At 40.2% G+C, this 12,489-nt stretch overlaps 1 protein-coding gene across 3 annotated transcripts in view; it reads left to right on the top strand.

The window, feature by feature from the left end:
- Window positions 1-12,489, top strand: part of tmem108 (transmembrane protein 108) — a 36,830-nt gene that overhangs the window by 6,295 nt on the left and 18,046 nt on the right. The window contains exon 1 of one of the 3 annotated variants that reach the window (XM_055020972.1): window positions 8,551-8,657. The exons of 1 other annotated variant lie outside the window; for it this stretch is intronic. In XM_055020972.1, coding sequence (XP_054876947.1) covers window positions 8,606-8,657 — 52 coding nt within the window. In that variant the 5' untranslated portion in view covers window positions 8,551-8,605. Of the gene's footprint in view, window positions 1-8,550; window positions 8,658-12,115; window positions 12,143-12,489 lie in introns of those variants that run through there. One more of the 3 variants, XM_055020974.1, reaches the window with a different exon arrangement.

Here is a 12,489-nt window from a genome sequence, read left to right as displayed (position 1 = left end):
CTCATCTCACTGTCAGCAGCTAATTGTTGCTGTGAACTGATGAGACAAGCGGCAGCAGCTTCCCTGTCTGATCTTAGAAGCTTTTTCATCTTCATATTGCTGTATTTCCTTTCCACACATGCAAGGACACCTTATGATACTGTGAGTCTCACGAAATATAACTTGCATTGAGAAAGGAACAGCATGTGGAGCTTTTGAGATTTTTTACCCACCTCTGTCAGTCTGCGTTATGCCCCACGTCACACAGCTTATTTCAGGGCTGCTGGAGAGTATGATTGATGAGACCGCCGCAGCTGATGGGCTTTCAGGTTAAGTGTTGGTAAAAATCACATCAGGTAGGATGAGATTTACTGGAGAGGCATCTGGTCCATTCAGCAAACTACATCCTAAATACTAAAGAGGCTCTAAGTGTTGAGAGAAGAAATGGAAACTTTGCAGAATAATGAAAGCTTGTTTTCAACTTTTTTGAAGCATTATGGGCTTTACACACAAAAACATTTATTAAACTAAATATTGAGGCTTGGGATTTGTTTAGGACACTTTCTTGGTGAGGAGTCTCATCAAGGAGACCCAGAAATGGATATAGTGAAAGAGACAAATAAAATATTGTATAAACACTACTGACATTAAAAAAACAATAACTTTTTCAGAATAGGTCTGGTTGGTTTGGATTTACCCCTCGATAAATTAAGTCATTTCTTGAAATCTACATTTTATATTTACTGAGATTAATATGAAATGGAAACATTTAAGCGGAAGACAGAAGTAACCCGTCAGGAGAGCAAACCCTTTTTCACAACGTGGATTTGATGCTGTCGTTTTAAGCTGAACTGTCATGGCTTTCTTTGCATGAGTAGCTTTGTCACTCATGATTTGCCAAATGAAACCTCCAGTTTCAGCTGAGCCGTTCCTCTGTATGACAGCTGCTGCTAGAACCAGAAGAGAGACCATATTTCCGATGTCTTCTTTGCCTAAAGTGTCTCAGCATTTGACATTTTTCCACAATCAAGGCGTCAAGCACCTCTGGGAGAATCCCTCAAATGTGAAACTATCAGCATAATTCACCTCCTGATTAAAGAGCATTAATCATTCTCTTCTCCTCCTCCGATTTGCATCACAGTCTAGCAGATTTGCGCCTCGGGGGCTAATCCGAGACAGACGCACTCCTGAATTTATTTAGACGCACAAAAACGGTAATGACATGGTGAGATTTTGGCTCTTTTGTGTGTTGTAAATGTGTTTGTGGTGTCAGGGGTGGTGATTTGGCAACCACGTCACCATGGAGACAGTGCCACTATCGTGTAGGATGGATTTTTTTTTTCTAAGCGCACAATTGGCTTAAAAAAGGAGCAACGGCAGAGCAATGTAATGATTGGACAAACTAAAGGATCTAGAAACAAACTTCTGCTCTCTAATGTTTTATAATATGATGCTACATATTATGACTTTATTGCAGTGCCATGAAAGGACATATTAGCTCTGTTAATGGCAGTAATATAGATTTTCTAATCTAAATCTAAACATCTTTGGTATTAATATGTACACAAGTTGAATGCATGTGTGAATGTGAGTTGTTCGATCACATTAAAAGGTATTTCAATATCTCCAAATGTGCAAACCTTGTGAAAGCTTTCATACCCTTTTAATTTCTTTAATGTTGTCACTTTTATGTATTTTATTGGGACGTCATGTGATCAACCAGCACAAATTGTAACCTCTATGGTAACTGGATGAGATGCGTTCAGTTAGCTGACATGGCAAAGTCTACATTTCTCTTACGGAAGAGTGAAAGAGGCACAGCAAATGTGTGGAAAAATTTGCTCTGATGAAATACATAGTGGTGGCAGCATCATACTGTGGGGTTTGAGAAGAACATTATTTTAGTCAGGGCTGCACAATATATCATAAACATAACATAAATTTAGGTGGATTAGCAGACTTGTTAACAACTGATGTTGTCATCCAGGATTTATATCCTGAGAATATAATCCCGGCTCACAACATATTTAGCTGTTAGCATGTCATGGCAGTTGTGAAACTGTCATAAAGCAACAGTCTTCAGTCAGAACTTCATTGCAAGACTGGTATAAATGCAGTGTTTTTAATTAAATTGAAATTTATAAACTGATTTTGGAGATTATCACAAATTCTTCAGCTTACAGCAGAAGAATTATATTCATATGTCAGAATGACTCAAAGTCCAAACCTCAATCTAAGTGCCAATTAGTGGCAAGACTTCACAAGTACCTCTCAGTCAAATCAACCTGAGCTTGAGCTGTTTTTGTTGGTAATCTAGTTAAATGCTTGTTTCAATCAGATCTGCTCCTTGAATATCAATTCTTATATTTTCTCTGCATGTTTACCAAACTAAAACCAGGACACACCATTTCTTCTGGGTTCTGAACTCAGTGAATATATCCCTTTTTTTTCTGTGGTTTCTAATGAATACATAGTTTTGGGGCATCCCTTAAGTGGAGCCTCAACAAGGACACATTTTCAGAGCTATTTTCACAGCATATTTAGAAAAATCACTCGTCTGAGTCGCTGAGAAATGAACTGAAAGGTGGTTTGTTTAGTTTGCATGTTCTGCACAACTCTCTGCTGTGATCCTCAAATAAATTGGAGTGAACAACAAGATACAAAAATCACTGGAATAGTGGTTGCCTGCACATCTTTCTCTTTTGTGGTACAGTCCTCTGCCATCATCTCTTTGCGATCTCCCATGGGGAACTCGCTCTGTTCTTGACTGTTTTCCTAGTAATTTGCTTCTCATCCCGCCATGTTGTTCACTGTTGGTGGATGGAAGTACAGACACCTGCTAATTCTCTCTCAGCTAGACCTTCTCTCTCCATCTCTCAGCCAAGCGGCTGACATTTATCAGGAAGAGCTGTTAACAGGCTGCAGGAATGTCACTGGCATTCACTTTGTGTGATGTGGGATAGGTCAGCCCCTGTTTCGCTGTTGATGTGCCCAGGACGGAGTTCTGCATGATGGTGACACACTGTCAGCCCGGCACTCCCATGTCCTTCTGTAATAAAACGAAGCAATCACAATATTCTGAAGCTGTTTGTCCACACACCATGTTTCCTTCAACAGGTTAGAATCGGCCTATTACAAAACACATCCATGACATTTTTGCACAAATCATTCTTAGATAATGAGATTTTAGTTTGGTCAGTGAAGGATATTTTGACCTCTTTTCTTAGGATGAGCTGCTTGTCTCTTTAAATCCAAAGAAGCTACTCCTGGCCACGCCTCCAACTCACAATTATACAAGCGTACATCTTTGAGAAGCAGAAGTGGAGCCTCCTGCACAACCGACAAAAAGCATTAAATTAAAAAGAGAAATCATCTGACATCTGTTTTTAGAAGCAATAGAAACACAACTGGAGGTACAAAAATGGGAATTAAACCCTGACTGTTGACTCTGTATGATGTGGCGTCATCTGATTCAATCCATGCTGACTATGACTTGTTCCTCTTTACATCTTTAGAGATGAAGCAAAGCTCCTTATCCTCTGGTAATTAAACTTCTGTCGCTGGAGCGTTTTTTCCCTCCTGGTAAATTGTCAACACACAGACGCCCCTTTCTCTGAAGCTGACGCCGATAATTAGTTCGCCGAGGGGTTTGCAGTGATTGCTTCATTATTTCTCCACCAGGCATGTACACGAGATGCTTGATGGATGCTTGAGAGTAATCCGGGCAAAAGCAGCTTACCGGGAATGTGTACGTTGTTGCCCAACACCTGTAAGAACAATTCACTGAGGAGCTTAGACTCATTGTGTTGCTCTGTTGTTGCATGTGGGCTTCTGGGCTCTCAGAGTTGTGAAAGTTGGAGTTATCAGCAGAGTGCAGATTCCTCTGAATCGCTTTGCTTCATTTTTCACCGCCGTTTAGCTGGATGCCGAGTGCAGGGCAGCAATTAGCCACCCATTTTTGTTTGAAAATTGTTATTTTTGTTCTCTAAGACATGCGGACCCTAAGTCTGGGTTCGGTTGAAGAGAACTCTGGTGTGGTCCGAATGAATATGTGGTGCCAAGTAGACTGGAGACCGCTCCAAAAGCAGGAAACTGACTATGCTGCAGGGCACTCTGGGTAAATACAACAAAAACAAACATGTGAGTATAATGCTAGAAGGAGAAATGACTGCCAAACTTGATGCTACTTCACTTTTGTTTACATTTTTGTGAGGACATTGCATTTATGTCTAGATTTTCATGGCTTTTTTTTTTCAGTCGTTCTTGGTGCAGCGCAGGGTTCTGTAGATAATAAAATGTTCAGATTCTGCCACTATTTTGCTGTCTGGTGCCTGATGGTAATCCAAATAACTTGTCACAAACTCAACCCCTCAGTCACCTCTTATTCTGACTGAGTTCCCACAGGACAAAGCCTCAGTTGATTCTCCCTTTTAAAATGTCATCCCCGTCAGGTTGCCATGCTGTCATATCTTCTGTCATCAGCTGAACATCAGTCCCATAGCTGCTGAGAGGCTTCAGTCATTACAGCTGTGCCCGCCACTGGTCCCCTGTCCATCAACCTTTACACGTCTAGCTCCAAACCAAACATCATCTCTTTATCCACTGAAGGACACAGAGGTCACTCGTCTGGACCAGAGACTAAAGGCTCCGTCGCTTTACAAACAAACCTCCTTTACAGAGTCCCAAGCACAAACCTAGGCATGCTGCAAAACACACAGTGTGTTCTTCTTCTTGTAATTGGCTGATTAGGCTCTCTGTCTGTTTGGGGAGCTGAGTAACTGAGCTGCTCATCCACTACTAAATCCTCCAGTCTCAGGCGCACAGTCCTTGTTGTGTTTTTGTCTGCCCTTGTCTGTTATCCTGATTAAAATGGAGAAGGCCTAACTCAATGTGTCTGTCAGCATACACAAGCCAGACACTCTCAGTACTAGCAGCTCTTGGCATTAATCCGTCTCACCAAAGGTGGGGGGATGGAGTGGGTGTAGGATGAGAACAATGCAACATCTTTCCCTCGATCCTTCTTGCTCTTTTGGCTCAGGCCACGTGGTGATCGCCTGGCGGAATTTCCACGGGTCTTGGACGTTCAGTACGGATGTTTCTCTTCTCGTCCACTCATCCCAGCTGCACCCTTCGAGGAAATGAGGTACAATGCTACCCCTCATGCCTCTGACAAACATCCTTCCACTGCCCTTTGTTCCTGCCATTGTCACCAGACAAGAGGTTGCGTCTAGAGGTTATGCATGTAGAGCGAGAAGCGTCATGGAGTTTCTGAAACGTGTTTGTTGTTATTTCTATAGTTTGCAAGCGAATGATTGTGGCAGGAAGAGACACTGTGGAAACAATACGCATTTCTAAATATGTGACATGGTACAGACTTTCTTTCTCTTCCGTGGACATTCCTGAATGTGGCAAGAGGCCTTATTTCCTGCCTCACATCATGCAAACAAGGGTATCTGCATGTTTTAAAGATTACTAGATAGTACGTGTGCAGGAAAATATTACTTGTGCTCCCTCATGTGAAATATTTGCCCATTTAAATCTTCAAATGCCGATCTCTAATGGTGATCTGGAGCCACAGACTCTACAGTAAGATCTTTTTTTGATTGTTATTTCAGAACTAAACGTAAAAGTTAGTTTGTAGCTTCAGGATTTTTTTCCTAACTTACAATCCTTTGGACTTGGTTCAAATTAAATAGTGAAATTAAAATATTTCTTACATTCTAAGCTGGTGCGGTTTGCTTTCACACCGAATGCAACCTCAGTTGCAAACCTGCATTATATTGCCGTTATATTACTTGAAAATAGTCTCAAAACAAAGCGTGGAAGTTGACGCACACATAACAGAGTGCAGAAAAATGACCTTTAAGGACAGGTTATCAACTTCCTAAATCCAGCTCTCCAAACTAGTAATTCATCTCTCTCCACAGTGCTTGCTGAGGTAGATATATGGCTCCACCTTGTTAGCTTGATTTAAAGGAAACAGGAATGTTTGAGCTGTTTTTCGCACCTATAATTAAAGGATTTGCATCAACCAAATTTAGCCCAAATCATCCTCATTTTCAGCGCTACATTTTGAAGCTTGTCCTCTCAAAGCATATACAGTTACTTTCATGTTCATGTATGACATTTAGCTGAATGATATGAAGCTTTCTGACGAGTGAAAGAGGAGTGCTTCAGTACTGATTCCTCCTTTCATGTACCTTTAATGTCAGTGAAGCTCCTCCAGACTAGAGGACATGACATGGACTCAGTTCTGTCCATGTCACCGTTTTTCCCTGGTGGGCAGCACTTTGACAAACGACCCCTTTTTAGCAGCGAGCTGCAGAGCGCTAACACCGTTTCAGCCAAAAGTTAACATCAAAGCCTCATTGCTCACGGTGACTTAGCGAGTTTTTTTTTAGCGATTTCTACCTGCTCAGTTCCGGAGGGTTACTGTGATTTCTGCTGGGCAGCTGGAGGATTGATATCGACTGACAGCGCCCTCGGCGTTGCAGAGTTATTGCTGTGTCATGTTGTTTTATCTTGTTTGTCTCAATTTGAAACCCCATGAGAAGACTCTGTTTTTATTAAATATCTGAGTTGGTAATGACTTGAACAAAAAACATGCTGAACTGTAATTTGATTGCATGAAGCATGTGCTGTTGGGAGGATGCCAGTCCTTGAAAACAAAATAAAATTAGGGAAATTTGCTAATGAATTATTGTATATTTTCTTTTTTTTTTTTACTGGATAGAGATTGCTGCTTTTACAAATAACAACTACACTACTTATCTTTTCTATTTTCTTTAACTCTGTGCCAGAAATACAGCGATTCAAAACAAGCAAAACATTCAATTTTAGACTGAGGGATTTCTAAGAGCAGTGCTTTTCTGGCTCGGCTTGAATTAATTAATATTAATGTTTCATGCAAATGTTATTCCAAGATTCAACAAATTTAGTATGCAGCCTCTGGGGGGAAAGCAGTAAAAAGAAACTGCTTTGACTCATGTTGAGCATTTTGATTTGGCATTTATCTCCTGCTGAGTCACTCTTTTTCTGCTCGCTAGTATTTCTCAAACCAAGTCCCAGAAAAAGCGCCGTGTCCTCCAGCAGGTCTGACAGTAACGTGTGATAGGTGTTCAGCCTGCTGCAGATGGGCTGTCAGATGGAGGACGACCATTTCATTGCTTAAAGAGGAAATCTCATGTTGGCCTAACCTCCCACCTTCCTGCAAACGGTGAAAGATTTGCTCTGCCAATCAAAAGTTTTTCTACACTCTGACTTTGAGATTTGCTCGCCTGAAATATCAAAATGCTTTGTGAGCTGTGGGAAGGATGTGGAGTAGGGAGGCTGGGACCTCTGACAAGAATCAATTATTGGTGTCCAAATAGCTTACTAAGGGAATTAAAAGAGCGTACAGTTCACTTCAAGGAACACTGGATTTTTGGCAGTTGGCTTGAAAGTTAGGCTATTGATGTTTGAGTAAAGAATAGTGGACTGGGTGCCTAATTTTACATTTTTATTATATTTAGACTTTTTACACCAGCTTTATTCTCAATTTGACTTTGTTTGTATGCTCACAAGGGAAGGATAACGTAATCCTAGAAGTGCAGGAGGGAAATCTTCAACACAGAATTGTAGCCTAGCGAGATAAACGATTGCTCAACAACTTTAAAATCAATCCATAGATGGCAGCGTCATTATTGCGTCCGCTGCTGTGTGACTTTAACATTCTTCCTCTGCACATGCACATCGCTTTCAGGTTGTGCAATCAAACTATTCAAAGTCTGTTTGCGATCACGTTTAATTAGTAGTATGAATGATTCCACAAATCATGCAGCTCTTTCAGCCTAAATAACTGAAAGAGCTGCATGAGCAGGATGTGTCTAAGTTATTTTTACTTTGAGAAAAGCATGTCTAAACTTTAAAGGCGAGAAGAGAAAAGGATAAAGGTTTGCAGCTTGGGGCTTTTTCTATCCTCAGCATCTTTGAAAAAAGGACCATCATCTCCAAACTGCCAAAGATTCATCCTGGAAAAACCGTCTTAGGAACATGTTTTAGTTCTCATGTAAAATCTAAAATAGTGCGAGTAGCCAGTAAACATGTAATCCTTGAATAATTAGGTAGTTAGTGATATAACTCAGATTATTTACTTATTTCTTTCCTAGTCGATCAGCCTCCCATCAGATGATTTTCCAGATTTTTCTTTTTAACAAAGGAGTTGCTTTAGATATAAAACGGCTACAGAAATGTTTTATAGCTGCCCAGTTCACCTATTCTCACTTCCGACAGGAAGAAAGATCATTTTTAAAATTTTGAGTAGGAACATGCAGCAGACTTCCTCCTAATGTTTCATGCATTCAGTTAGAGTTGTGAAATCACCTTTCACCTCCGCGCCTTTTTTCATTTCCTTCTGCAGGGAGGCTATTTTTAGATCCTGTTACCAGTTCTGACAAGTCTCAGAAGACGCGACACATCATGGTCTCATGTTGTTCTTGATCATCAGCGAGTCGCCTGTTCAGTCTGAGGGTCACATCAGGATGAAAGGGAAGAGGCGACAGAGGGAGCGGAGGATAGAGAAGGATGGAGGGATATTTACGAGTCAGACAGCAGTGAAGGCGAGCTGCATCCCAATATCTTTTCCTTCATGCCTATAACTCTCAGGAGAAAAGGAGCAAAGCTTGTGCAGGGATTTGCAGGTACGTGAGAGTCTGTACAAATAGTGGAGTATCTTTCACTGAGGAGGGGGTGAAAAGGTCCTGAGGGGAAAAAAAATCAGAAATGAACAAAAATTGTATTTTTAAAGCAAGTTTCTGAAAATGCAGTAGGAAAAGAGGCAAAACTTTAGACCAGGGGTTATAAGTCCACAAATGGGATAACAAAAAAGATGACAGGAAATGTTACTATCCTGCTGGAATATACCTTAAAAACATTAAAAAAAAAACTTTATTACAATTTTTTAAATCTAAAATTTTTAAAAAAAAAAAAAAACAAAAATCAGGCAATTAAACTCATCAAAGTTTATTGAAAAGGCAAAGACATTTTTTGAACACTGACTTACAAAACATGAAAGTAAAATATATGCAAAATTTTGAACATAAATCTGGTTCATATCAAATGCAACATTTAAAAAAGACCCAAACAAACCAAGTACAAAACGTAAAAAACGTTTAAAAATAGCATCTCGTTAGGAGAAAGAATCTCATTTTATTTTAAACATACTTTTTTTTCCAAATATTTGTTTTTGTTTGAGTTCATTTTCTTGTCATCTCTATGGTTGTTTCTTTTTTTCAAAGTTTCTCTCTTCCACAATTTATCATTTGCTGTTTTTACATATAAAGATTATTAAAATTTTCATTATTTAGGTTGAGGTTGCAAAGTTACATTATGTTTTAATGATGGTCGTCAGTCTGTCTGTGTTGCATTAAATTACATGTTTTCAGTCACTTGCTTAACTTTTATAAAGAAGCTGTTAAATCCAGTTAGACTTCTGGGTGAAGATCTTCCGTGTCGAGTCGCAAAGTCAAACCAAGCAGTGATTTGAGAACAGAAACACAGCAGCGTCTCTTGTGTGCTGCTGTCTGTCAGCTCTGACTTTCAACACTGATCACAGCGCCGCTCCCTCCATTACTCCCAGCACTTGATCTCTGCTCTGTGGTCGGTCTCCTCTTTTTGGTGACATAATAAGTCTGTCACAGGTTATTCCCGGCGACCGTGTTTCCTGTCAGTACACCAGATCCTGGCTTCAGAGTGTGTTACACAGCAAATCCGAGGCTTTCAAACTCCCACAACTCCACCAAATGAATGACTGTTATGCTGGTTTTCAGTGCTGATGTATTAGATTTATTCTCCTGGGAATAAAGCTAATCTGAATGTTGACTAAACCCATTAAACTGTTGAAATATCTATGAACAGTTGTTTGTTTCAGCATTCACTAAGTGTTTCTTTAAATTAAATAATATTGAATATCTTTTCACACTGGCCAGCCCATCCAGGATTGTGTGGTTGTTGTTTTTTTTGCAATTAAAATCACTGATTTCATAAATATTTGCATTAATGTTTGATATTAAATGTGACTTTTTATCAATCTCTGTGTTTCTCACAGACTACAACTTGACAGTGAGTAAAGCTGAGGCAGCAGTCTCTTAAACTTAATGTTTTTGTCCAATTTTCAGAAAAAATTGCAGTGAAAATCAGAAGAAAATGTGGGGATTCGTTGATTTTGTGTGAATTTTTCATATTTGTGAAAAACTGGTGGGACTTATTGATGTGATTTGGAGTCTACAAGGCCACTTAAAAAACAGCAGAGGGCCAGATTTGTGTCAAACTCAAGTTTGACACAGATCCAGTGGACTTTTACCAGCTATGACGTTAACAGGAAGTCAACAATGCCAAAGTTTCTATCCATTAATGTCTGAGGAGCAACACGTGGCTGGTTACCGTTTATCTTTTTTCCCGGATCCTTGCATATTTATACACCTACAGACGTGTCTCAGTTCCTCTGATGAATTGCTTCGGTCACTGGTTTGTGTCTGCGTGTGCGGCTGAGTGATAAAAAGCCCGGTGCTGTTGCTCCACTCCCACTCAGCCACCCCTGAGCTCCAGTGCTCAATGCTCTCTGAGTGGGATTTTCTTTGCTGAGCTGCAGCAACACGGTTTCTGTGAAGTAAGGTTGTTAAGAGAGGATTACGCCAATATGCAATGTTTTCAAATCCATCTCAACGAGGCACCAAAGTAAAACGAAGACTAACTAAAAAGCAACCCACACATATGCTGATATTTTACTCCCTTGTTTGTGCAGCTACATACAAATGCATCATCTTTAGCGCCACACTATTCTGGTTTTATTCTCCTGGGAACAAAACTAAGACGGCTCGTTCAGTGAGCACAGATATCAATCAGTATGATGCAGGAATATGGAACGACTGTGGCAACATAAGTGCAGAAATTTCAGTTTGAGATATTTTTTATTTTTTATTGAGAGACAATAAGAAATCTGCTGTTGTAACATTTTGAGCAAACTTTCACTCCTAAATTTGCAATACAAAAAATTTATTTTGTTCTAGGCATAATATCAGAACCAACAAAAACTCATTTAGCTTTTACAACCTTAAATAATCAAACAAAACAAAAATAAGCAGTGCCACATTTTTACTTAAAATAACTTGTAGACAATGCTAATGCTGCTGCTAATCTTATCTATGAATTAATTTATCATTTTGATAATTAACTGATTAATTGGATAACAAAATGGCATGTTCTGCACATTTTTATTTTAACCACTTGTGCTTGTTTCATACAATATTAGAAATGCATTTAAAAAAATACAAATTTTTTTGGTTTAATTGCTTCTCTGAATATAACATTCTTTTAGAAATTGCCTTTTTTTGAGTCTGTATACTGGAGCATGCAGACTCTTAAAATGAGGACTTGACTGCTAAAATGTATTTTGGGATGAGTAAAAGCAAAGTGAAAGTGCGGCAGGTTTACCAGCAGAGAAATAACAAACTGGTTCCTTAATGTTCTTTTAATGCTCCCTGTGCTGCCGCCGGGCCTGATGGGAGGTGAGTGTGCTGACTGATAACCTGAACAGCCGCTGCCAACCTCCATGAGACGACACCAGCAAACTTTCTCTGCCACATTCACCTTCCAGGCTGACTCAGAGATTCAGCACAGCATTCCAGCCATGAGGCTTCTCATAGCTGCTGCTGTTTGCTCTAATTTGGGCCTGTTGTTTCCTTTTATTCATGCCACTTTTCTACAAAAGGCTTGGAGTGAGACGTGGTAGTTATGCCAGAACTGGAGGGATTTGTTGTTGAGGATTCATTTATCAGTTTGCTGTGCTTCACACCACCGTCTCTGATTCCCATACCCCCCTTTCTCTCCTGTAGTGGAGAAACTCTCAGGCTGCAGCCGCTAAGCACTAGCAATCAGCCTGCTCTCTCCCCTCCCCATGTACAGAATGGAGGGAAGTCCAAAATTAAAGCATTGTTGTCCCTGCGAGCGTTGGTCACAGAGCAATCGAGTGACGGCCTTATTTCATTCTGCCATCTCGGTTGACCTTGCCGCTGACCTCTGGTCCCCCGCCGCCTCTGCCGCCGCCGCCGCCCTGCCTCCAGACACAGCATTCAGAGCTGCTACGAGGACCAAGACCTGTCTCTGAGTAGCAAAAAACAAGCAGACTGTGAGTGGATTTTCCTATTAGTTTGGGTTCAGTGAGGATTTCTAAGTATCCCCTCTTCTTCCCCCCTCTCGTCTGTCTGAGCCTTTTGAATGAATGTGAATTTACTGTAATGTGCCATTAAGGTTGCCATGGTGAGGGCTGCCGCCTGTGAGCGTGTCAGTTGCCATGCATGTTTTATTTTTTTCCCCTCTCCAGTTGAAGAATGGGCAGCATGTGGAAAGTGTTTCAGAGATTTTTACTTAATTTATTTATTTGCTTATTTTTCTCCGCAGATACACAATGTTTTGCTTTCCTTTTATTTGTTGCAAGAAGCTTCAATTGATTTTTTGCATATTTAAATCTCTTTT

This window comes from Poeciliopsis prolifica, unplaced genomic scaffold, assembly GCF_027474105.1.
Source record: "Poeciliopsis prolifica strain line A6 unplaced genomic scaffold, Auburn_PproV2 SCAFFOLD072, whole genome shotgun sequence".
Classification (NCBI taxonomy): Eukaryota; Metazoa; Chordata; class Actinopteri; order Cyprinodontiformes; family Poeciliidae; genus Poeciliopsis; species Poeciliopsis prolifica.
The sequence above is the reverse complement of the archived record's forward strand: the minus strand, read 5'-3'. Positions and strand labels throughout refer to the sequence as shown.